Genomic DNA, 25,741 nt, shown 5'->3' with positions numbered 1-25,741 from the left:
CACTTGCGTGAGCATTACACAAATGTTAAATATCACTTAAAAGTAAGTCAAGGGACCAGCATGTTCAGAATTGAGTCCTGAGAAGATAATTCTGTAGCAATGTATAGCAGAACAATTAACTTGCTTTACTACAGTTAAAACAATCCTGAATGTTTTAAATCAGTAAAGCTGGCATACAGTTTCAAAGTAAAATTGTCTCAAGTGTAAATTTAGTTAAATATCAGAAGATATTTTAACTAAGTTCCAAGAAAAGCAAAATTATAGAAAATATATAGATTTAGAGAGGCTTACAGTAAGACAGCTATGCAGCAAAACCAATGCATGCCTACTCAGAAGTGAGTTCCACTGTTCAATGGACTTCTTAATCAGTGAGCATATGAGCCATCTGGATCAGACCAAGGATCCATCTAGTTCAGCATCTGTTCATACATTGGCTAATCAGCTGCCCAAAGGATTCCCATAAGTAGGATATGAATGCAACAATATCTTCCTGCACGAATATCCTACCAACTGGTGTACAAATTTAGATTGTGCCTTAATACAATAGTTTGGTTTATTTATTCAAGTATTTATCAGCTGCCTTCCTAGACCAAGTCCACCCAAGGTACCAAACAATATACAGGCAGAAAAATAAAAGGATAATAATATAACAAAACTTGAAAATTAAAAAATGCAAAAACAGTACATTAAACACCAACATAATTAAATGCATCAGTTATGTGCCACTGGAAACATAAGACTTTTCAACCCCTTTTTTCAAGGTATAATTGAGGGTGCCAAGCAAACACCTGCTGAGAGGGAGTTCTGTAAGTTGGAGCTCACCCGGAAGAATGCTCTGTTCCTAAAGCCTACTAATCTATAAGCTTTTAATCCTGGGACTCATCCTGAAGCTTATATGGTCACAGGCAGTCCTTCAAATAATGTGACTACAAAAAGTTTGGACCAGGAATGGAGAATTGCCAGATTATGGCCTGAATTTTGCTTGCTAGCCTGGCACATTCAAGCCCATTTAATTTTGAACAAGGCTTCTTACCTTCCCCAAAGCCCTGCCACCCTCAAAAAGGAAAGGTGACAAGAGATTGACTGAGCCACAACTCTGAGCAGTGCTCACTGAGGTCACCACTCAATTGGCTTTGTTCCTTCTTCCTCATCCGTAAGAGGGAAGGGGAAAGAAGCCAGCCTCTTTCAGCAGGTGTCTGAAAGAGCACTGTTCACCTACCACTTGCCATCCCAGTTGGGATAAGCTGGGACTGAATGCTTAGTTGAAACCAGTAAGTGGCATTTCTCTATTCCCTTTTCTCTGCCATTCCAACTGAGACAAGTGGTAGATGAAGAATCTGTGCACTCATCCACCAATTAAAGGAGTGGTTCCCATTCTCCTCTGGTTGAGGAGAGGAACAAAAGGAGTGGTTGATACCCCTCTGCAGTTTCATCCTACTTTCCTAAAATCCTAATTTAATACCACGAATAATGTCTGTGCTATCAGTGAATGGCTAGAAAAAAGATCATGGGAACATGGTAAATATATCAATGAAAATGTCAACCTAGGGTGTACCAGTTGCAAAAAGGTAAATTCCATTATTAGGAAAACAATAGAAAATAAAACAGCCAATAATGTAAATAGATAGGAAGAAAAAATTCTTCACTCTCTCAGAATATCAGAACCTGGTAACATCTAATGAAGCCCATTAGTGAGAAATAAAGCACGTTTAAAAAAATACTTCTTCCTAAAGAGTCAAGTTAAAGACACTCATGGCAAGAGATTTGATCATTAAGAATAGAGAGAGATGGGCTTTTGACAGGCACCACACCATGGTGACTGCATTGAAACTGGGCTGCCTGCACATTGTCAGGATAGACAATTAGTGTAAGGGAAATGCCAGTGGTCAAGATAACTGTAAGGAACATAATCATAAGATAATCATAAATGCTATTGGGAAATGTGGTCATGAGGTCTTGCGAAGCTTACATTGCTAGGTAAAATGTTAAGGAAAAGAGCCCGCACGGTATCATTCAGATAACCTGTCCTCTATTTAAAGGAGAACCTGGATATTTGTGAAGGATACAGTATGCAAGTCTTTTTGTGTTAATACTAGAAACTGTAAGGATTGGGGAACTAGAGTGGAAAATGAACATCTAGTTATAGTAGAAATTATGTGGAACACACAAAATCCTATATTAGGGTTTCTGATGTGCAATATAGTCTCAGCTATATTTCATAGAAATAAATGGTCAGAAAAATGAAGCATGAGGCAGTTTTGTTAATTTCTGGCAAGCCTTCTAGCCTAATTTGAACAAAGTGACTCTAGAAATCACAATTCTGAAACCAATTTCATAATTGGAAGTCCAGAATTCTGCCCAAGTTGCTTTATTGAAATGTTGTTTCTATGGCTTTACAGAACCTTGAGAGAAAGAATTGGCAACTGAATTGACCTTCTGCTTGAAAAATTATCTTAAGAAACACTGATATTTAGATTTAGCATAGTTGAATTATCTTAGCTATAATTAGCAATGACCCCTCCACAATTGCAAATTAATTTATATTGTGGTTGTGATGGACAGCTCAATGAAAATATCAAATCAAGTGTATGTCACTAGTGAAAAAGCAAGCTTAGGAATAGAATTCAAAACAAGGGAAGCTATATCATAATGCCCTTAGAAATGTTTGATGTGGCCACATTTGATGTGGACAGTTATGGTTGCTCAATCTCAGAAAATCTCAAAAAGGAAAAGCAAATATCTAAAAGATCTGAGAAATTTCTTTACAAGAAAAGGTTCAGTTATTTGTTTAGTTTCAGGAAATAAAGAATAAAAAGATTTACAAAATGAGCATTTTGATAAAGGCTTGGTGAGGAAAGATGTTTTTCTACGATAACTCTTTCCAGAAGGGCAGGAACACCACATTTATTATAGTATGAAAAATTGTACAATACACTCCACAAAGATGAATCTGATGAAATTGACATAAAAGTTTATCTCATAGTAAATATCTTCATGATGCCACAATACTTTTGGCTGTTTTTGCTCCTACCCTTCTGGAAAAAATTATAGCAGAGAGAGAAAGGGAGCCATGTGGGCTTGGGGAATGCTGGGAATTGTAAGGCTTTTTTCTGTCTAAAGATGCATAGAATTATATCCTCACTCTGTTCAAACAGGAGTTTTCTTTATTCTGCAACAGTAATATAATATTTGAAAATAAAGTTTGAGAAAAAGGAAAGTTCTGAATTAAAGCAAACTGTAAAGGAGTTGTAAACTGGGTTCACACAACAGTTAAGCCACAGTGGTTTACAGTGTTTTTTGAACACAGCATTTTTCCACACAGTGGCTTGCTAGCCACCCCAGCTAGCCATGGTTTGTGGTAGGGTTTAATAAACCCCCTATGGCATATGGTGTGGTCTGAATGCAGAAAGCAACCTAGAGCCCATTGGCAAAAGTGGCAGGAAGACCTGTCACTGAAGCCAAGGAGCTACCCAAAGCAGTACTTGGAGACAGTTGGGAAAGGGCTCCCTACCCGCTGCTATCAGAGGGACACTTCAAAATCCCCATGTGATCAGGCAGGTTTATCTTCTTAAATCACAGGTTCTACACACCTCTACCCCAGTGGGGTTTCCCTGAGGTTTTGCCACTTCCAGAGATGCTATCTGCTTGGACAAAATGGTAAAACTAAGGGGCCATTGGAGCTTCCTAGCAATCCTGCTCCCACCAAACTCTAAAAAATACTGCTTGGCAGGGGGGGCAATTGAGGGAATGTCATCTAAATCTACAAGGTGCAATTTGGCAAATATACTGGTTCATATAGACATGTGTCTGTTTCAAAATCCAATTCTTTTTTTTTTTTAAGGTGGTAAGGTACAAAGCATTCTTTGCAGCAGAATCCTGTATTTTTGTTTGGCCCTTAGCTGCATTCACTTTCCCAAGGGTGGATAACACAGAAGCACTCTTTTTACAGCTCAAGCTGTAGCCAGTACTAAATGGTTTGCCACAGTTCAGGAGACATTCATATCCGCAGATTCCCGGGAGTGTCCCTGAGCACAGGAGACAGAGCACAGGGGAGGAAGAAAGCACACCAGCCCTGTTGTCAGGGGTCTGCCAGGACAGGGGGATTTAACCACAGTGCATGGTTAAAATTTCCAGGGGTTTTAACATGTTGTGTGAATCCAACGGGAGTGTCACGTGTACAGAATAATGGTGCATATGAAGATGACAGCCTAATTCAAGTTTGAATCTTATACACACTTACCTGGATGCAAGCCTCATTGAATTCAAGGGGGCTTCCATCTGAGTAGATATGCATACAGTTGCACTGCAAACATTAAGTATCTCTTTTTCCCATGTAAGGTTGCCTTCGGGATAAAATGTTGCAGAATCATATTTGTGCAAATCCTTTTAAAAAACTTTTTTATTTTCTATGGGATAAATTTTACACAGGTACACTATAATCATGTGAAAAAACTAAGCAGGATTGAAAAAACCAATTCAACCATGTTTTAAAATCTAGAACTCAACTGCTCCTTCTACATGTAAAAGGAGTATCATGAGTTAATCATAAACATCCTCTGAATTTTTAGCCAAGGTAAGAATTTCAGCAGAGAGCTTCACATTGCATGCTATGTGCACATGAAGCTTAAATTACAGTGTTTGGCAACATGTCAAAAATTATTTCCATATTCTCCAATTGAAACTTATCCTTACTTCAGCTGCAGCCAATGATGTCACCTCCATTAGATTCACTGCTCGGAAAGCAAACACAGCAGCTGCCAGGACTGAAAAAGAATGCACAATATTTAGACTGGCAGCCTTCTAATTAGTTAGCATAGATATTTTGGTTTAGCCATTCTTAAGTTCAATTCAGTAATCATTTTGTTTAGAAAATATATAGATCTGATCAAGTTGTGGGGCATTTTCATTTCAAAGAAAAGCAGAATATTATTTAAAAGCACAACAGAAACAATGTGCATTTCTTAAAATAATTAAAACCTGTGTGTTGTGTTTTGCACAAAACAGAACCATTTTCCCAAGAGCATTATAGCATCTGGTATGTAGCCCCATAAACACAATTTGCCCAGTCCTTGTTTTCATGAAGGCTGTTCACATGGACAAGGCATAAACCTATATAGGCATATACAAACAGAGTCTGGTTCAGTCTGATTTTCACACCTTGAACAGAATGCAGGAATACAGTCTCTGTCTTTGTAGGTTTTTACCACAACCATATTTTGAGTATAACCACCATGGAGATTGGGCCTAATGCCAGATATAGTATCAAAACATCTAAACCAGGAAAGGGGAAGAGGTGCAGAATCACTCAACATCAATTGGCTCTATGCACTTCTCTTAATCAGCCCTTAACCTACTTTGGCTGTAATCCATCCAAAGTTAAGCAATTCTATTAGTATCAAGGAGCATACTCTAGTATTAAAATTTAAAGGATTTATTTATTTATTTATTTAGACAGCTTATATGCCGCCCCCTTTGCATAAGCCTCAGGGCGGCTTACAATCATTAAAATCCCACATATAAATACAAAAAATACATAGAATACATAAAATAGTGGAAACCGCCTGGTCAGTTTAAAATCAATAAATAAACCTTAACAATTAAAATAGTATTTAAATAAAAAGGTCTTGACCTGGCACCGAAAAGCAAATAATGACAGCGCCAGGCGGACCTCTCTGGGGAGCACATTCCATAGGTTGGGCGCCACCACAGAGAAAGCCCTCCTCCGAGGACTCACCCTCCTAATATCCTTCACGGAGGGTTCCCAGAGAAGGGCCTCTGCTGCTGATCTCAAGGGGCGGGAGGGTATATATGGACGCAGACGCTCCTTTAGGTAACCAGGACCTAACCCATCCAGGGCTTTGTAGGTGATAACCAGCTTAGCCTTCCCTAACCTGACCTGTAGCTATTTGGGATTGCAGCTCCCATCAGCCACATCCAACATGGCCAATGGTCTGGAATCCTAAGAGTTGTGGTCCAAAAAATCTGGGAGGCACCTTAATGGAGAAGACAGATTTAACTGGATGGATTGTGCCCCAGCATTGTAAACAAATAAAAAATTGATGTAAATAGCTTATGTATCCGAGAATATTGGATGTATATCTTTCTTGGCTCAGTCACTGTTTCGTCATGTTAGCTTGGAAAGAGGCTGCCAATAAGAGGTATTTATCTTGAATTGCAACAACTAAGAATATTCAGCAATGGAAGTATGGCAATTAATTGACCATTCCTTCAAGCTCTGATAAACTCACAGCCTAACTACAAACCAACTGACTGTGTTTTAATTCCTGAAGGTCAAAGAGCCACACAAACAGAATGGTGGCCTCAACAGAGCAATGGCAACCCCGCACCACCATACCCACGTAATCCACCATTCCATCCATTTTAAGGGAAATAATGCTTATCAAACCTTTTCAGGGAATTGCACCGTGGAGAGCAGCAGCTTTCTCTTTTTCCATTTCCTCTCAGTTTTTCAGAGGAAGAATTAAAGTTGTGCCCTCCTGGCAGCAACAAGCGTGTTCGCCTCTGTAGCCTCTGATAAATGTTTCACTGGTGTTTCCACCACCACAAACAGTGGCAAAACTGCATTCCCCATTACAGATCCCCCCATTAACAACAGCAACAACAACAGGAGGAGGAGGAGGAAAAGGAAGACGAGGTGGTGATGAGGAAGATGCTACCACTCACTTCCATAGTACGTAATTCCACCCATGCTAAAGCCATTGAATAAAACTTACCCTTGATACCACTCCTCAGTTTCTGGGAGGTGAAACTGTTCTCAATGCACACACAAAAACTGTTGCAAGTTCAAGTTTGCCAACATTTGGCCGAGCCTGACTGATTCCATTCTAATATTTGCCCACCTCAGAAGCACTTGGCATCTCTCAGGTGACAAGAATCAAAGAATGGTAAAATCACTGACTTCTGGTATCCAAAGAAGCCAAGTGCTACACAAGAGAGTAGAGGCAATCAGCTCCAGTGGTAGAACTGTGAAAACTGAAATGAGGTTCTTGGCGTTCTTCAGTGCTTATGTTGGCTACCACCAGGTGCAAATGAGTATACACCTGTGGCTGATTCACAGGCATCCAGGTAAGTTGGCTCTTAGAATAAATTAGATAAATTAATGCAACTGAGAAAATGGAGCAGTGGCACCTTCCTTGCCATCAACTCTCAATTCCCAATATTTAAGTCATCTAGAGTCTGAGGTTTCACCATGAATAGCAACTGATACCATGTAATTATACGTGAGAAACCTAAAGTCTCTCTCACTGGTATTATATTTTTAGTGAGAATGTAAATTCAATCTATAAAAAGTATTTTTATTACCAGCAAGAATTTCCAGAGAGTTGTATCCCAGAATTCTGTCCCATAAAAACAGGAGTTGATCTGTAGCTAAGTAACCAGAGAATGCTCGTACCATCCATTTAAAAGATATTCTTAGACTACAAGAATATGAAAAAAGATACTGTTATATTTCCCTCTAAAACACAATCACTCTAGCTTTGCCTTTTGACTTAGACTTGTTCATACAAATATCTTTGCCTTAAGATCACATCATCCTCAATCCTTAAGAAAGTTTTTTTTTCTGACACTAAATGTAACATGATACATGGAGTTCTGGCTGCATCATTCAGAATCCATTTGCTAGCTGTTGCTTAAATTTAACAGTATTACATGATACATGACTGGTGAAAGAAAGTACAGTTCAACATCAATTAGAAACACAACTTTTCTTAGAAGAGAAATATGTATGGGCATTGCATGTCAAAGCCTAATGCAATTCACTATCTTGAGCACATGCCTTGGAGAAGTAGCCTTCAATGTTCTTGGATTCAAGACCTACCTTTAGCCTAAATATGCACATTGGGACCCTCCACTTAACTTTACACACATGTTTCTATGGTGACTGTATTTATTTATTTATTTCTAAATAAACCTATACATAAAAGTCTCAGGATAATCCATCTTAGTCAGGCTCAGAACCTAAGAGTCCTTACCCATCTACTCTTTAGAGGTATCAAAGCTCTACCTGTTTTACAAGGGCAATTGTACTAGTATACCGCCTTTGTAACTCTTAACTCTTCCACACTTTGAAAAGGAATTGACTAATCTGATATTAGGGTCAGAAAGATTCTAAGGAAGTCACAGGTTCTAAAAATGAGATGTGGTTGAAAATGACATTAATGTAAAATGCAAAACTGTGTCAAGAACTATGCCTTATAATGTACAATGAGACATGGGCGGAAACTGGGGTCTCTAACAACTACAACTGTGAATTCTCACAACCTTTGCTATTACTAGTGCACTTTTCCTACACCCAAAAACCTTCTAGTGGCATGCTTTTAAAAACATACTAATAGTTAACAGTTCTGTAGCTGAACTGCTACATTTAAAGCAAATATCATGCTACTAAAGACATTTTCACCATACTGATGTCACTTAGATCAGTGGCTTTCAACCTTTCCACAGCTGGGGACCAGCAAAAACAGGAAAACCACCTCGGGGACCACTAAGGTAGAAACAAAAAGCACCACACACACAATACAGTATTCTGCATACTTGTTTCCAAAGACAATACCAAAAAAGGGGGAAAAAACAGAAACTGAGCAACAAAAAATGCCAAAAAAAAGAACATAATACTGAAATCAGTGCATCATGGCTCCCAGCTGGCTCCCACCAAGCTGTCTCTCCCTTCCCTGCCTCCCCCTCCCCTCCCAGGGGACTGGCACATCCCCTTTGACCAGGATGCCAAATGAGGAAGAGGTGGTACAGCATAGCCAGTCCCAGCACTGGTCCGCAGTGAATGGGATGCAGCCGCCCCCCAGCAGGAAATCTCCTGTGGTCCAGTGCCTGTCCACAGACTGGTGGTTGAAAACCACTGACTTAGATCTCTAGTATACTGGGCATGCAGTGTTGTACCTCACCCCAACACCCACTCATTCAATTGCCTTTTAATGAAATCTTTATTTTCACTCTCAAGGCTCCCTTAAAATCTTGTGTCTGGCTTTACCTTTAGCTCATCGTGATCTTTTCCAAGAAAAAGCACACTCCATTTACTACTACTGGTGCTTCTTTTGAAGACTATGTGCTTTGGGAAGAAAAGTTAGCCTGCTTATGAGTAACTCAGAGTAACAGTGTGGATATTTAAGAAAATGATATGTGAGTCAATAAATAACTTGAAGTTCTTGCAAGGTGCTACATGAAATTATACCTGCCAGGAACCCATCTATTTATAGGTGGTTTAAAGAAGTAACAAAGTACTTTTCAAAATGTACAAAGTGGAGTTATTCAACCACTTCAAATTCCATTAGTTTCTTTGTAATTTTGTCCCAGAATTATAAGGCTTCACTGTGTAAACCATGCATTTTTAAAAAAGGTTTTAAGTGTAATATTGGTCATGTCAGTGTTCAGACTGAAGGAAAACACTTACGGTTGTGCTCCAATTTCCCTCAGATGATAAAACAACTGTGGTAGATGAGTTTGAAGAAGGGTCTCAAACAGCAAACATAATGATACAATTCCCTTTTAAAACACACACACACAAAAACATATGCAAAATAGCACTTGTCACTTTAAAATACTGCAGTGAGAATATTTCTGAGAAAATATTGCAATTTGGGTAATGCATAAATTTAAGATGCATAAACAGTTTTAGCAAATCAGTTTGACTTACTATGTCACTGATGGTTACCCACTAAAACTCAGTTCTTATAACCCAGTTGACTTTATAGAGATTCCTTCATATTAATAGAAAGCGAGCTACAGGCATTGGACAATCAATTCTGCTATAAATGTATTCTATACGATATTTAATTCCATGAATGGTAGGCATAATAAAGCTATGCCATGAAGATGATTCCAGCATGAATTTAAATATTTTCTTAAATGCAGACATGTTTTTCTTTGTAACACATAATTACCACTCCGCCCATTTTCGCACTAAAATCAAAATAAAAAATTATCCACCAAGAGAAACCAAAATCTGTGATACATACACATTATACACTTTCCCTCTTATTCTGTATTTGGTAGTTTTTAGTAATTTACATAATTCATTCTTTCATGAAAATGATAAGCTCCCACCTTCCTACCCTAATAGCCACAAGGCATCTTATGCAGCCGTTGCTTCCTCTCACACTTTCCTCTCAAAATTTCAAGTGTATACATGCAACCCTAAGGATAAGAATCATATTTCTTTAGGCTGAAAGCTTAAAGTTTCCCAGGAATCTGTATTCTGTATCCAGCACTTCTGCACTTGTACAAAACTGAAACACATGCATAGCCTTCCTAAATCGTCCTCTTAAATTCTCATTCCATTACTACTAAACTACCTAGTGCTGCTGCTTGTTTTGCTTTCCTTGTGGCTTTGCTCTCTTTTTAATCTGCATCCAATTCATGCACATATGTAGAGATGCCCATCTTGATTTGGAGTGGACCAAGCATTTCCAAGTCTTGTTGGAAAATCCTCAGTAAGAGAGAGAACATTTCCCAAAGTTCACAACAGCACTGCAGAAACAAGTTAGAAAAGCCTTAACCTTCATTACGGTCCCCTTGAAGTAGGACATAGGAGACTGGTTGATGATGATCCAAAACTGTCAATGTAATTCACTTTAAAGTGCCACAGGCACTTTTTAAATAGGAGAAGGACCATAGGGCAGTATTAGACCTATGGTTGGTTGGTTCAGTCTCTATACTCTCTGGTTAAATGATCTTGACTGGGCTGTACTAATATTTGTCAGAAACCTTGGATTGCTAGAGCTGACAAAACTAAGCTAGCTGGATCAGTAATTTGCAAGTATAGGACAGCTGCATATACTCACATGCCACAGACAGAGAATTTATCAATAGTTCTGAGGAATTTTACACAAGTCTCATAAAGTTAAGTTGACACTGCACTTCCAGAAAAGAGTACAGTATTCATTTTTCTTTATTGCTTTATTTTGTTTCAATATTTATATTCCACCAACACGGCTAAACTTCACTAAGTATGGTTATGTTATTGCAAAAAATTACTTGGACACAGAAGATACAATTAAATTTGATCAGAATAAACTTACAGAAGGATGAGAAGAGATGGAATGAAGTCTGAAGAAATAACGCACATATATTTCACGAAATATCTGATATAACTTAGAAGGCTCGTTATACAGAAAACAAAGTGGAGCAACTGAAAGGATAAAACATTTGTTATCTCAGTTTTGTAAAACATATAACATAGTCAACTAACAAGGATAAAACTAATGATGCACATTCTAAAAGACTCCCAATCTTTTATGGAGGTATTTTTAAATATACAAAGGGTGCCATAGCTATGCAACTATCACTATTTTCTGCTTCTCTTAAGACTTATTCAGATATTGATAAATGGAAAAATTACAGGCCAGTTCACACATGTGATCATCTTGGTACAGCTAGTCTCACCACTGGTCCAGATTCACTTGAAGGCATAATTTGTATGAATTAGAGCCATCAGATGGGTTACATATAAGCAGTCACACTAATTTATGTAATGCAGGTTTTGCTTTTTGTGAGATGTCAAAGTGAAGGAATTGGACCAGACATACAAACACTGTCCACTTGAAGATGATATGTGACAGAAACAACACTTCCACACAAATCCAATCAGGTTGCTAGTTCAGAAGCAGCCTCTTGGGCATGAGTAGGGCTTGGAAACAGACTCTTTTCCCTCTAGTAATGACCATGAGAACCCTAAGCATCAATAATTTTTCAGTTCATGATAGGTAAGCCTAATATAGGAGTTGACCTGCCTAACAGTCCAATTCCCAATAATGATCTCAAAGGGCTGGAATGGAAGCCAGCTATCCACCTTAATTTCTTTCAGACCTCCAGAAATGACAGTAATGCCCACCCTAGACGCTGGTCCTCTGCAAAAGGAATTCATGAATCAGAAGCTACATGACAAAAACATTCCACATGTGCGTCTAGAATAGAAATGATTTCAGAATAAGCAACCTTCACAACATTCATAAATGAACTTCTTTACTCAGTGAATCATACACAATTTCTAGTTCTGATGCTATTAGTAAGGAGTCACTTACCATACATTGAAAAACCATGGAAAGGAATTACACCTACAAAAGAAAGACAGTCCAGTTTACTAATTGTCAGAATCGCTCATGATTGGAGGAAAAAACAGGTTTTGTTTCCACAAAACATTTAAGTACATCTTCAACTCTACGGATGTGAGCTAATAATTGTTTTCCTACACAATATAAAGAATGCCCACATGGTCAATGCACCACACCATTCATTTATGTGGGCCAACCAGTGACTCAACATACCTTCTGAAAGTTGTTGACAGTAACAGACTGGGAAAAAGTGGGAGGGTTATTTTCAAGCAATTTTTAATGCAAACATAAATTCTTTCATTTAAAAATGCCAATCTCAATTATTTCAAAAGAAATTCCTATTTTCCACAAAATCATGGGTTTCTTTTTTAATGATGATAAAGTGAATCTCCTAGATTTTAAGGCAGACTGAAAATCAGGAGTAGCTCAACACTTCATAGCCTCCATGGCAACTGTGGAGCTGTTCCAAAACATATCCCTCTGCACTTATATAGCAGGACGTATTCTCTCCATATTTTTTTAATTGGAGAGAAAAAAGTGATTAAATGTGAGGAAAATGTTCAGTCATGGACAGGTAATTTACCTGTTTGGATTTACATGAACTCTTAACAAGAAAACAGGAGGGCCTAACTTTGAAGCAAGATGGAACCAAATAGTTCTGGATTGCCTTGCAGGAGTTTCCCACTGCTTGAGCTACTGATTTGTTGAAGCCCTCATCAATCTATGAAAAAGGGGAATGATCCAGGTGGTTGACACAACTGCTCCTGCTTACTGATAGAGCCAAGCAAGCTTCCTGGTTTCCAAAGAGCGCGGGGTAATGGAACAGGGCTCATGAATAGAGCAATAATGGAGGAAAACACAGGAAAAAAATAACACAAGCTAGGGATTTTACTAAGGTCTATGCTGTGACAATGATGGTGGAGAAGATATAATATTCTCCCATTAACATGGTTTTCAAACAGTTAACCAGAGGAGCTATTCTAATTAGTTAAAAGCACAGGCCAGTTAGAGTTGAAGACTCACTTTGCTCATTCTAATTTTGCTAGACACTTGGATACCATAATTATTGCAGTTGCTAATGATGCCAGTGGCATCTGCTTGTCCATTCATGTTGGACAGGCTTCAAACTGTACATCCTGAAAATGATAAGACAAAATTAACTACTTGTATGTCTGCATCTTGCCAAGGGAGGCTTAGTTGAGGAGGTAAGAAGAGTGGTAAATGCTTCCTTGGAAGAAAATATAGTTTGTTCCTATATGAAAGAAAGTCATAGTACCACCTTTCCTGAAAAAAGCTTTGGATATCACCATACAGGGTAATTCCCAGGCAAAATTCCAATATGTACTAATTATAATTAGTTTAGATTGAATTGCATATTCAACTACTGTAAATTGTTCTGAGTGTTACATGGTGATTTTGTCTTATCTTCAAATCTGAGAGGTTTGTACTCAGTGTTAATAAATCCTGCAGAGAAATGGGATTTAGCTTTGTAGATAGAAATCTGTGGCACCAAAGAATGCAGCAGCAGTTGTATACACAGATTTTCAGATTCCCCCCTTCCCCACACTTCCCAGTATGGATCATTACAGGCCATTAATCCTATACTGCCTTGTGCAGAGGACATGATACTGCACAACATCACTTCCTCATTTTCTTCTATGAATAGGAGAATGCTAAGCTTGTGTAAGAAGGAAGTTTGGTTTAGGTGTTTCCCTTCATGGAAGTGAACAGGAAGCTCCACTGTGAGATACCACCCATAATGTAAACAAACCCTAAGAGCACAGACTGACTAAACAGCTTAGCCTAACTTTAGCTAAATGTATGTTTCAGCAAAAAGGAAGCAAATGGAAGAGAAGAGGGTGCTGCATTCACTTGGGTTTTCCTAATGTCATATCCAAACACTTATCACTATTCAAAGCTTTATGATGATTCTGATACACCATGTGAATGATCTGAGGAAAAAGCAGTTCACATAAAGTATATTCATGTGAGTCCAATAATGCCGGAACCACAAACTCTTGCAAGATTCTGGCCCTGCTATAACAAAGGAAAATCACTTGTTTTTTCTTTTCACACAAAGGGAGCTGTAATCTTGAAATTCTCAAAGTACATTAAATAGAAGTTTTTCTAAAAGTTGTGTGTGGGGTGGTAGCATGGTAGCACAAAAGTACTTGATCACAAAAGGAACGTGCCCCCCCCTCTTTAATAGTTACTGCTGGGTAGGGACTCTGTGTCAGACAAAGACAATTTCCCCTGGTTCTTAAGTGACATATTTATCTACCAACAAACTCCTCTTAACTTCAGAAACCTATTGTTGGATTGGTCCTCCAACAGCTTTTGCCACTGAGCCTTCTGCTTGTACTTAAAAATGGGGGTAAAGGAATTCAATAGAACTAGTACATGTTTAAAAGCAAAATCACTTGCCATCCTAACTTAAAAGTCAAAAGGATGAATTTTTTTCCAGTGGTTCCCATCTATTCAAAACACCAATGAAATGTAAGCTTGCAGAATTATTGCATTCAGAAGAAAAGATCACTGAACTTATCTCTCATTTGTTTATACCTTAATAGTACTTAAATAAGGCATTAAATAATTACTCATGCACATTAAAAATTAAGAATTCAGAATCTTATTCCATGTGAAAGATGGGCAGAAATGGAGTACCAGCACTACACAAAGTCCATTTCTGAACTATTACATTTTCAAAAGGTGATGAGGAAGGTTGGGAGGAAATACACCCAAATTTGAGGTCTGATACAACATCATTTGTAAAATCCAATCCAAGGAAGAGCAAGGAAGAGCAAATAGAATGAGACCTTGTTTGAGGGACAAATGCTAACAAAAAAAATCTGCCTGGAATTTCTCACATTCACTTTACAGCAATGGAAGCATTAGAAAAAGAAAAGCAAACTGTTTCAAGAGGACAAGAAAGGAGAGAAAAAATATAGTACATGGGAACAGAGAGAGAGAAGATTCTGACTGCACGAAAAAAAGCCTGTAAAACAAGGTCAGGGAGTGCATATATATGATAAAAAATATTTTTAAAAAACTACAGAAATAGTTCAGGCACACAACAACTCCTGCACAAATGCTGGGATAACAATGGAAAAACTGTATCTATTTTACTACTGTCGACTTGGGGAGGGGGGTGGCAATCGCTCCCATCAAACTCCTGCTATCTCTTTCTAAAGTACCAGTACAAACAAATTTAGAAGAATCCACCGAAATTGCTGCAGTTTTCCCTTTTCCCACTAGAGGAGGCAACAGCATAACTTCTTTACCATTTGGTGGATAAAATACAGCATATTCTTCCATTCCAAGTTTCCCTGTGAAAAGAGCAGAAAAATTATCGACACACACACTGCGAAGAAAATAAAGGGGTTTTGACTTAATATTATTACTCTAATAGATGAAAAGGAGTAAAATATAATTGGAAGTTTAGGAAGAACTGTGATACAGAGTTGCAAAACAGCAATCTACCTAAGTAAACAGTAACAATGGAGTTACAAATAGTGCAAACAGAAACCATGAATGAACTTACATACAAAAATATGTAACATGTATTGAATTAATATGCGAACATACCTTAAGCCTTATCAAATCACTTAGTGTTTGGGGGCGCTATGCTGCTCTCCATTTCTGACTCAACACACAGGCAAATCAGAGGTTCATGGATGGGAGCACAAACTGAGTGGACTACTGAGGTTCAAGTACTGAATGTTAAAGTAGACACGATGCAAGAAATCTTCCCCAATTTTTTTCCCCATTTCAAAACAGTCATGTGATGCTACTAGTTTCACTGAGGAACTCGTCCTTGGGCATGGCTGTCACGAACATACATTTGTAGATTTCATTTTAAAGAAACTAAACTACACCTATTTAATATTAAATATAATATTTGATATAAATTGTCATTAAAGTGCTGACATGATTCACACATCTGCACCAAACACAATTGAAAACAAAGAACAGAAAAAGGATAAATATACCAGCTGCCTTTACTATCACCAAAAAAAAAAGTACTTGGATATGTATACATGTATATCTTTATCTCAGCAAAGATCAAAGCAGCTGCAGTTTATCACAGAAAAACAATGCAAGGTAAAAATATTTTCTCCTGTACACTGGCCTTCTGCTTCAAGACTGCAGCTTCATTGGCTGCACTGTACAGAATGAAAAAATAACACTAACACCCAAAAACAGTTCATGAACGTACACACAATGACCTGATTCCCATGATCATCAGTGGATACCCAGGTTCCCATGTCATCCAAATTTGGATGGCACTGCTTGTTTGAGAAGCTGTTTCGGGCTGTCTGAGAGTTGTTTCTCAAAATAATAAACCATGATGCTCAGGTTAAGACAACACAACATGCCAAAACCAGGCAAATCATTATACAAATCATACCTGGCCACCATGTTAAGTCAGAGATGATCATACAAACCAGCTGAATGAGTATTTGCACGCTATGTCAAGACTGCGCAACTTGTGATCTAGAATGCCAGATGAAACCTGGCAGCCATGTGTTGTAGACTGTCAGGTGTTTGGCAACCGCCTTGTTTTTGTAGTCCCAAAGCAGGCAGTACAAATAAGTGCATATTTATTGTGGACCATGCATACATTGTGCATAACAGTCTTGGCCCAGGAAGCTCTGGTTCCAAATCCCAGTGCAGTCATGACCATCATCATCAGGTCAGAAGTGGGCCACACAAACCACAACTGTTCATAACTACTATAATGAAATATCTATTTATTTACCTCGAATGTATGACTTGGGTGGAGTAGCACTATTGTATGCAAAGTGTTCCAATACTGAGGTATCTCGAGAAAAACAAAGTAATACCTGCAAAAATATTAACATAGGAATGATCAGAAACTGATCTGAAAACAAAATCACCTTTAATTGTTGGTAGCACTGAAATTGGCATTTTCTGCAAAACAGGAGTATGCCACAAAATATAGTGCCACTCCTAGGTTAGCCAATTCAGTCCTAACAACTGCATTCTGACTACTCGGACGAAGTACATGAATTCCCAGTAACATGCAAATACATGAGTACACGTAAACTGACTCTCAGACATGGAGCAAGGGGCACATAATTCAAACAACAGGCCTGCTTGTACTTTGTAATCAAATTAGATACAGTACAGAAGACCTGTGTTCACATCTCTTTGTTTACTATTTTGCTTAAAAGCAGCCACAGAGAAGCTCAAACTGGATCAGGACTACTGTACGTGCAAAGGAAGAGTTAAGTTTTCCCCCACTCTACAAACGCACCATTTCCCTCACTTAAATCACACCTACACACAAAACTGCTATTTGTCCTGCAGGCAAACATACAGGTCTGCACCAAATTAATTTTCAGGAGCGTTTCCATCTCTTGAAAGTCTAAACAAAAGAACTAGCTTTTTAGGCAACTAATGTAACTCTGAGCAGGAAGCACAGTTTACTTGCCTTCACTTTACTCAGAATGCTTTCAATACCATGGTAATGTTTCACTGAGCATCATCCGCTCAGGCAGTTCCTTTTTGTTTAATATTTTATAAACACGGTCTTTTGATAATAATATTTGTCAAAGAAAAGCAAAAATGTCTTAAAACACTATGTATCTGATAGAGGACATAATAATTTTTGTGGCTGAGATATGGTTTCACCTTCTTGAACAGCTTACTAATTTGCAGATTTACATTTTTTCTGGAGGACAAAGTGTCTTTATCTTGAACAAACACTTTAATCCCAACATTACTTATCAGCTTGTGATCCTATCCAAACTGTTACAATATAGTACACCCAGCAAAGTAATAATAATCAGGAAAAATTAACAGCTAATTTATAACAACTGAACAGCAAGCAATTAGTGTTGGCCACAGTTCAGAGTGTGGGTCCACACACCGTTGCTTCCTGCCTGCTACTGAGCTGCAAAGACTCCATTTCCATCTACACAGGAACTAGTGTTAGCCTCTTGGCCTTCCACAGGAAGAATGAGGTGTTCTGTCTTTCCATAAATGAGTTTTGACATTCCTGAACATATGGGCCTTGGCAAGCAACCAAGTGCTGCCCCTACAGGGAGTGCTGCAAGGGGAGGGGGGTTAAGTTGAAAGGTGGATCCTCATCTACAAAACTGAGTATTCATGTTGCTCTTCAAAGAGAAAAGGGAGGCCACATATTCTGCCCTGCATCACTGAACATCATTCAAAATCATTGAACAGCTTACTTAAAATGGTTTTCAGGAGAGGAAACGAACTAATTAGACCAGACATTGCTTGCAATCCAGTCTACTCATGTTCATCACTACCCTGATGTGATGGAAAATGCTGCTGTAATGAGGAATTATGAAAATGGAGGAAGCAGATTGTTTCCCTTCACAGCTGAGACACACAGTCACACTTTTCTATCATATTTGTACAGTTTTCAAACTGCTGATACTGGATCAATAGGCCCCAGCACAGAGCTTATACTAACTGCTGGGTAATATCAATGTGGGCAGAAAGGAGATTTGAATGGGGAAGGATTGGCTTGCAGGCAGGTGTTTAACTCTTCCTGCACTAATTAATCTTGCCCAGAAAATTCCCCAATAGTTAATGGCTAAGAGATCTAGAGGAAAAGTGGCATTTTGAGAGGAGTGTGGGGCAAGTCAGGAAACTCCTCCTTTCCCTTGCAAATGACCCATATTTATATGAAAAAGCAAGTATGAGTCATGAACAGGAATCTCTCTCCCTCCCCTCCCCAGCAGACACAAATGAAACTTTGGAAGAACAGTTAAAATTAAACATGTTACAGAACAATTTACACACACACACACACACACACACACACACACACACACAGAGTGTTCTCTTTGAGATGTGGGTGAAGCATCTGTCCATGTAAAGAGCTGAATACAAACAAAAACTTCCCTCCTCCCCTCTCTTTCAGGCGCCACCCTCCAGGTGGCTTCTCCTGCTTGAGGATTATATTACACAAATGCTGGACACATCATGACGAGTCCACTTGCTTTGCTTGTCAGCTCTTGACTAAGTCAAGGAACTCTCCATCTCCTCCACCCCAGTTCTGAAACACCTTCCTTCTTTTCTAGTGCAGACTGGTTCTCACACACTGCCTAAGAATCTTTGCTAAGCACCAAGTCATCTGCCCACCTCTGCCCTGCTGCCCACTCCTCAGAATTGGACAAAGCTATCTGCACAGATTCTAATGTGTGAGAGCAGGGCCCCTTCTTTACAATATGTATAAATACATAGACTTCTGTTCTTAGATAGCTGCCCAAAATTGTTACGGTCAAACTTTCAAGATTACGTTTATTTCTCATCATTTTTTTTCTTTTTGAGTTGATGAATTATACACCCAAGTGCATGCTCAACTGAAAAATTTAGTTTATACTAAAGAGACTTGCAGGAGTGGAGTTTGCAAATAAAAAATTGACTTTGCATATTTATCCATTTTCTCTATATCTTCATTTTTGACCTTGCAGGATTTTGCACAGCATTCTGACAAAGATGAGTCCATTCTGTTGCTACATTTCAGAGCTAACCCATTTACAATATTGTATTTGAGCCTTTCATCCATCAAAACTGTTAAGAAATCATGAACTCAAATATTTATTAATACCAAATCAAAAAACTTCTTGATTACACAACATTATACTTTTTCCAAAGTGTCATAACAGAATGAAAACCTAACAAAACACTTATTTCAAAACACTTATTGAATACAAGTTGACCTGCCAGAAAATATTGTAGGACATCCTCATCCCCTGACATTAGAATTTATGTTCGGTATACGAGACAGACATGGTCTACCCCCAGGATACTAGAGGCCAATTCACTCTACCTCTTCCTGGAAGTTTTGCATTTCCCCCCCTCAATGGCCTGTCAGTATTCTATAGCCAGTGAACATGCTCCAACTTCACTTAAGAGGACTCCCCACACTTAGAACATACTCTCACAAAGAAATAATTTGTATTCTTTTCATGCATCCCAAAAAACTTATGTATCTTTTTGGGGTCTTCTGCTGATCCTGTCTGCCTTTGCAAGAGAGTGGTGTTGTTTTGGCTAAATTAGGATCTATTATGTGAAGAATGGATTGAAGGCAAAGAAGAGGAAAACTAAGTAGGAGATGGATTGATTCCATAAAGGAAGGCACAGACTTGAGTTTACAAGAGCTGAGTAGGACTGTCAAGGACAGAGCATTTTGGAGGGCATGCATTCACACAGTCACCATAAGTCAGAGACAACTTGACAGCACATAATGACATTTAAGGGAACTGTATCATTGCTCAAGAGGCAAAATATTTATTTATAAAAAGCAGAATACAAATTAATTTTGCTAAAATTTTCTTCCCACACTAAATTCACAGGGCTACACAGATTAAGCCTCTCCTCTAAGGAATGATATATATTCAGCAAACTTATTTTACATAGCTACAAAGAAAAAAATGACAAGCCCACCCTAATAGCTGTAACTAATTGAGCTCAAAGTACCATATAAATTAGATGCTTCCTCCATGACATTTATATTGACATTGCAATCAAATGCACATTAGGAAATCTGCAAATGTAATAGGCTTCCATTCAAGGAGATTTAAAAGAATATAGACAATTCCATACAAATTAGAAGGCTTCCCTTTACTGGAAACAAAGTAAGAAAAAAACCCAAAAAATACAGATGCTTTTTTATTTAGATATACACCATCTCATCCCAAGTGCTCAGGGATCCAGTTATTAAAAAGTCTAGGATCCATTTAAGATCTATGAGAGCTAATAATTCAAACTACATGCCCTGCCCCCATCCCACAGGTAATTTATCTATGAACTCCCCACATTAGTTTGTGGCTTCTGGTTATCTTCAACTTCAAAGTTAACTATTATATATGTTTGCAATCCACAGGCAGAGCTGAGGGATTTCTTACTAGACAGCGGTTCATAAATCCATTCAATTGTAGCAGTAAGCCCATTAGATTGCATTTCTCTTTATATATTCTAGGAGGTAGGCACCACTGACCTCAGTGAAATGTACTTCTGGGTAAGACATGCATGGGACTGTGTACTTAGTTTACTTGGAACAACTTTGGGTGTTATTAGTTTTAGTTGGCTTATGCTTTGCATGGAACCAAGTGGACATTACATACATCATTTTTCGATAAATAAATTACACAATAGCAGGAATTACTCACCTGATATAAATAATCCTCAAACACAAAGTAGTAGTCATCATTACTGGCTGTTAGTTTCACATCCTGCAATCAAAAACCATAACAATTTGAAGCTGAGCGACATCCTTCCCATCTGGGAAGTTCCTACAAAAGTGTAAGCATAATAATCCAGCATTGTAATAAGCATTTCAGTCACTTACTGGGCAAAACCTGCTGTCAATTTCTAATTTCCAATACACAGAAACTTTCTATTAGCCTAATCATGACAGTGTAATGGAAGAAAACTATACACATATCTTCATATGTAGTTTGGAGTTTTCAAACCCTTCCACTAAGATTGGGAATACAAAGTATCTCACAAATAACAATTTCAATGTATTCCCTAACAGTTACAAACTCAGAATAGCTTGCACATCTTTTAAGAATATACTCGTAGACATGGATCCAATTAACTGTACCACTTATCATGTACACTCAAGTGTGTTCTGGGTTTGTATTTCTGATATAGCAGGCTTCCCTCATGACACAGCAATCTTCTAGAAGCCAAGGAAATGTCTCAAAGGAAATCTGTGATATTGTCTTGAGTTCCCCACATAAAACATTTAAAAACTAGGCAAACACAAGCACCTTAGCTTCTTGGAATCAAGCCACAGAATATAAATTGTACTTGCTGTTTTTGGCACGCTTTCCAACTATACTGCAAAATTTTTGAGGTGCTGCTAGCACAATGTATATAATGCTTATATCATGCTTTTTGATGAAGGCATCCCAATATTGGCATTTGCCAGTTTGTTACCTGTTCACCCAATTTAGAGATAATCTTTTGAAAGCTCCTCAAAGTTTCTTTTATTTTTACCAGCCTAAATTTGGTGTTATCAGCAAACTTGGCCACCTCATCGGTCACTCTTACTTTCAGATCATTATGAACATACTTAAAAAAGACAACAAAGATACTTAGGAAACGCCACTGAACATCTCTACAGTTTGACAATTGTTCATTTATCCCCATTCTCCTCCTGTTCTATAACCAGTTACCAGTCCAAAAGAGAACCCACACTGTTTGGATAAATTTTCTTAGAAGTTTTTGGTGACAGACTACCATTTTTTTAAAGTCCAAGTATACAACGTCTACTGGATCAATGTCATCCACGTGTGCATTCATACTCTCAAAGAAAGTGAAACAGGCAAGATTTGCCAAATCCCCTTTGATCCCTTTTTAAAAGGGGGATTCGGTGTTACGTGGGTTGTTTTCCAGTCCTTTGGTCAACCTTAAGTCCATCTTACATATTTTATAGAATGTTACATTTTTAAAGCCTATTAAAACTACAGAGAAATAGGGCCAGTAGTGATATTATGATTTGATCTGCAACTGCAGATCAAATGGAGTTTAATGGAGTTAAACTTGGACCAACTTACCACCTTTGGTAAGTTGTACAGCCTGCATCTCCCAGACAGAACATCATGAAAGTGGAATGAATAAACAGATAAATAAGATCAAACTGACCCCATATACAGGCTAGAATAAAAGCAGTTGTGTGGAACTTAACATTAGGATAAGAGTTTGTACTTCCTTTTGTTTCTAAGTATGGTGTGTGTCCATCTTAATGTAAGGCTGGACCACCTACCTCTTGGCAGAGTGCTTTAGACCCAAGCAAAAGACCCAAAACATATACATGAAGGCAAAGGGAAGGCAAGTGCCCCCCTTTGAGGAGTACTGCCCTCCAAGATTACCGTATATATCAGTGTATAAGGTGACCCATGAAACCAAAAATAGCAAAGCAAAAATTGGGGCTTGTCAAATGTCAGGCATATATGACAAACACCAGAAAAAAAGCCCAAAATATAAACCTTCTCTTAAACACTAGTTACCTTATATGCTGATATATATGCTAGTGGCATAACAACTCAGCAAAAATACTACAAATTTAGAAATTTACTAGTATTATATGTATGTATCATATTCATAAACTGCTCAATAACAAGCATGCTTTGGCCAATTTACAAACAAAAACATGCAATTTTAAATAAACCTTTTCATAAACCTTATAATACATGCCTTTGCAATCAAGGATTCTGACACTTCTGTTCATTGTATCAAGTGTCAGTTGTGGCCGATAAAAAAAATACGTATCCTGACTGACAGAGAAAATTATGTAAATCAGTATCACTTACTTTATATATCAGACTGTCCACCAAAAGATCATGCTGGATCACATTTGACTTGAGTTGTTCATAGTACAAAATATCCTAAAATGGTATAATCAGTAATTCTAAATGTTAATTATATGATACTTAAAACAAATGACACAGTATGGAAATCTAAGCCATGCTGACTGGAACATACTGTGAGTTGTAGAATTTTCTTCTGTCTAAACATGCAGAGGGTTTACATCCTTAATATAGTAAATCCCAAAATATAAAAAGTTAAAAGAAAATACCTTAAAACAAAGAACAGACTCACCAAACATATCTGGACACAATCAGAAAAAAAGTGTTAAAAGTAAATTATGAACATCATTGGGGGATGCTTTATGTATGTCAATAAGGACCATAACCTTTTTTGAGACAAAGCAACATAAGATTTCTTTTTGTGAGCTTAATATTTAAATACAAGTCACTTCATTCTACATAAGCAGACACTTACTGGGTTCAGACACCATGATATCTTACACTAAAAGGTTGCATATAGGGTGACTGTGAGTTATCACTGAACCATGGGTTGTTGTTAAACATAGATTATTGTGTTGTGTGAACCCAGAGTCACAAACCATGATTTGTTACGAAGACTCCACAAAGGATGCATGAAGCGAACCCATGGTTCATTGTTAGGTTGTGAACTATGAGTTGTTCATGGTTAATGGAAAGCAAGTTGCTTACCTGTAACTGATGTTCTTCAAGTAGCCATCTGTGCAGTCACACATGTGGGGTACTGCACCTGCGCAGTGCCTTTGGTCGGAAGATTGATAGCTAACGGTTTTGGTGGGAAAAACTCCCCTCCCCTCCCCCCTAGCAGTATATATGGAGCCGAGTGTCCGCCATTTTCCAGTCTTTGATAGACCAGACATTCACTCTCTAGAGAAAAAAAGTGGAACTAATGAAAAGAAACGATGTCGGTACCGACGACAAGTTTGAAAAATACTGTATAGGTACCGAGCACAAGAATAACACGGTACCGAAAAGAAAACACCACCCAGTGACACCGAGCGGGGCCGGAGGGTGGGTTCTGTGACTGCACAGATGGCCACTTGAAGAACATCAGTTACAGGTAAGCAACCTGCTTTTCTTAGTCGTGGCCTCCGTGCATCACACATGTGAGTACATTAACAAGCTTACCCTGAATGGAGGAGGGCAGTGTCATCAACGAAGAATAGATGAAAGAACGGCTCTGCCGAAGGAAAAGTCCTGCCTGGCACGGACATCCAGTCGATAATGCTTTGCAAATGTGCATGGGGTGGTCCAGGTAGCAGCTCTGCAGACAGCGTCAATCAGAACTCCAGATGCGAAGGTGGAAGAAGCAGCCACAGCTCTAGTAGAATGACCCCTCGGGATCGTAGGTAAGTCCAACTTAGCTAACTGATAAGAGAGAATAATGGTTTGTACTATCCACTTAGAAAGTTGAGGGGTGACTGGAGAACCCTGATTCAGAATATTTCACAAAGAGCTTGTTGGAGTGCCGAATAGACTCAGTCCTTGATCTATAGAAGGCAAGGCAGCGCCGTACATCAAAGGTGTGTAATGACCTGTCGATCGGATTCAATGGAGATGGAAAAAAGGCAGGTCAAACGATTTCCTGGTCCATGTGGAAGGAGGTAGCCACTTTGGGAAGAAAGGCTTGATCCATTCGTAGAACTACCTTCTCCTTATGGAAGTTCAAATACAGAGGATCCACCCTGAGGGCACAGAGCTCACTAGTTCTCCATGCTGATGTAACTGCTACAAGAAATGCAGTTTTCCAAGAGACGAGACGGAGATCGATTGTTGCCAAAGGTTCAAAAGGAGGTCTTGTTAGCGCTTGTAACATCACTGAAAGACTCCAAGTGGGCATAAGTGGTCTGACAGCCGGATGAAGGCTATGTAGCCCCTTAAGGAATCTCTTTATTAGCAGTTGAGAAAAAATGGAGGAACCCTGGATAGTACCCCGGTAATAGGAAATAGCTGCCGTGTACACTTTTATGGAGGATGGCTTAAGTCCTGACGGGTGGAGTTCGAACAGGAACTGGAGAATATGATCCATAGATGCTGAATGCGGGAGAAACGATCGTGATTCAGCAAAGATAGAGAATCTACGCCACTTAGCCGCATATGATTTCTGGGTGGACAGCCTTAGCGCAGAATCAAGAATGTGTTGGATGTCCAGGTGAAGAACTGTCTGAGCCGAGGAAACGGCCATCGGAACTGAAGACGTGGGGAAGGCAGGCGGATTCGAAGCATGGCATAGTATGTCGGATTCAGGGGCAGGATTTGTAGAGACTGTGGACGACGTCGATACCGTGTCAAACGGACCGC

At 38.6% G+C, this 25,741-nt stretch overlaps 1 protein-coding gene across 5 annotated transcripts in view; it reads right to left on the bottom strand.

The window, feature by feature from the left end:
* Nucleotides 1–25,741, bottom strand: part of TBC1D19 (TBC1 domain family member 19) — an 80,236-nt gene that overhangs the window by 3,545 nt on the left and 50,950 nt on the right. For 3 of the 5 annotated variants that reach the window (XM_044418411.1, XM_044418413.1, XM_044418415.1), the window contains 10 exons: nucleotides 23,408–23,482; nucleotides 21,257–21,319; nucleotides 16,846–16,930; nucleotides 15,368–15,412; nucleotides 12,057–12,089; nucleotides 11,055–11,164; nucleotides 9,428–9,519; nucleotides 7,324–7,439; nucleotides 4,693–4,763; nucleotides 4,241–4,343 (listed from right to left, as the gene is read on the bottom strand). In XM_044418411.1, coding sequence (XP_044274346.1) covers nucleotides 4,263–4,343; nucleotides 4,693–4,763; nucleotides 7,324–7,439; nucleotides 9,428–9,519; nucleotides 11,055–11,164; nucleotides 12,057–12,089; nucleotides 15,368–15,412; nucleotides 16,846–16,930; nucleotides 21,257–21,319; nucleotides 23,408–23,482 — 771 coding nt within the window. In that variant the 3' untranslated portion in view covers nucleotides 4,241–4,262. The remainder of the gene's footprint in view (nucleotides 1–4,240; nucleotides 4,344–4,692; nucleotides 4,764–7,323; nucleotides 7,440–9,427; nucleotides 9,520–11,054; nucleotides 11,165–12,056; nucleotides 12,090–15,367; nucleotides 15,413–16,845; nucleotides 16,931–21,256; nucleotides 21,320–23,407; nucleotides 23,483–25,741) is intronic. The other 2 variants (XM_044418412.1, XM_044418414.1) reach the window with 2 other exon arrangements.

This window comes from Varanus komodoensis, unplaced genomic scaffold (genome assembly GCF_004798865.1).
Source record: "Varanus komodoensis strain SLA01 unplaced genomic scaffold, ASM479886v1 scaffold9, whole genome shotgun sequence".
NCBI classification, from domain to species: Eukaryota; Metazoa; Chordata; class Lepidosauria; order Squamata; family Varanidae; genus Varanus; species Varanus komodoensis.
The sequence above is the reverse complement of the archived record's forward strand: the minus strand, read 5'-3'. Positions and strand labels throughout refer to the sequence as shown.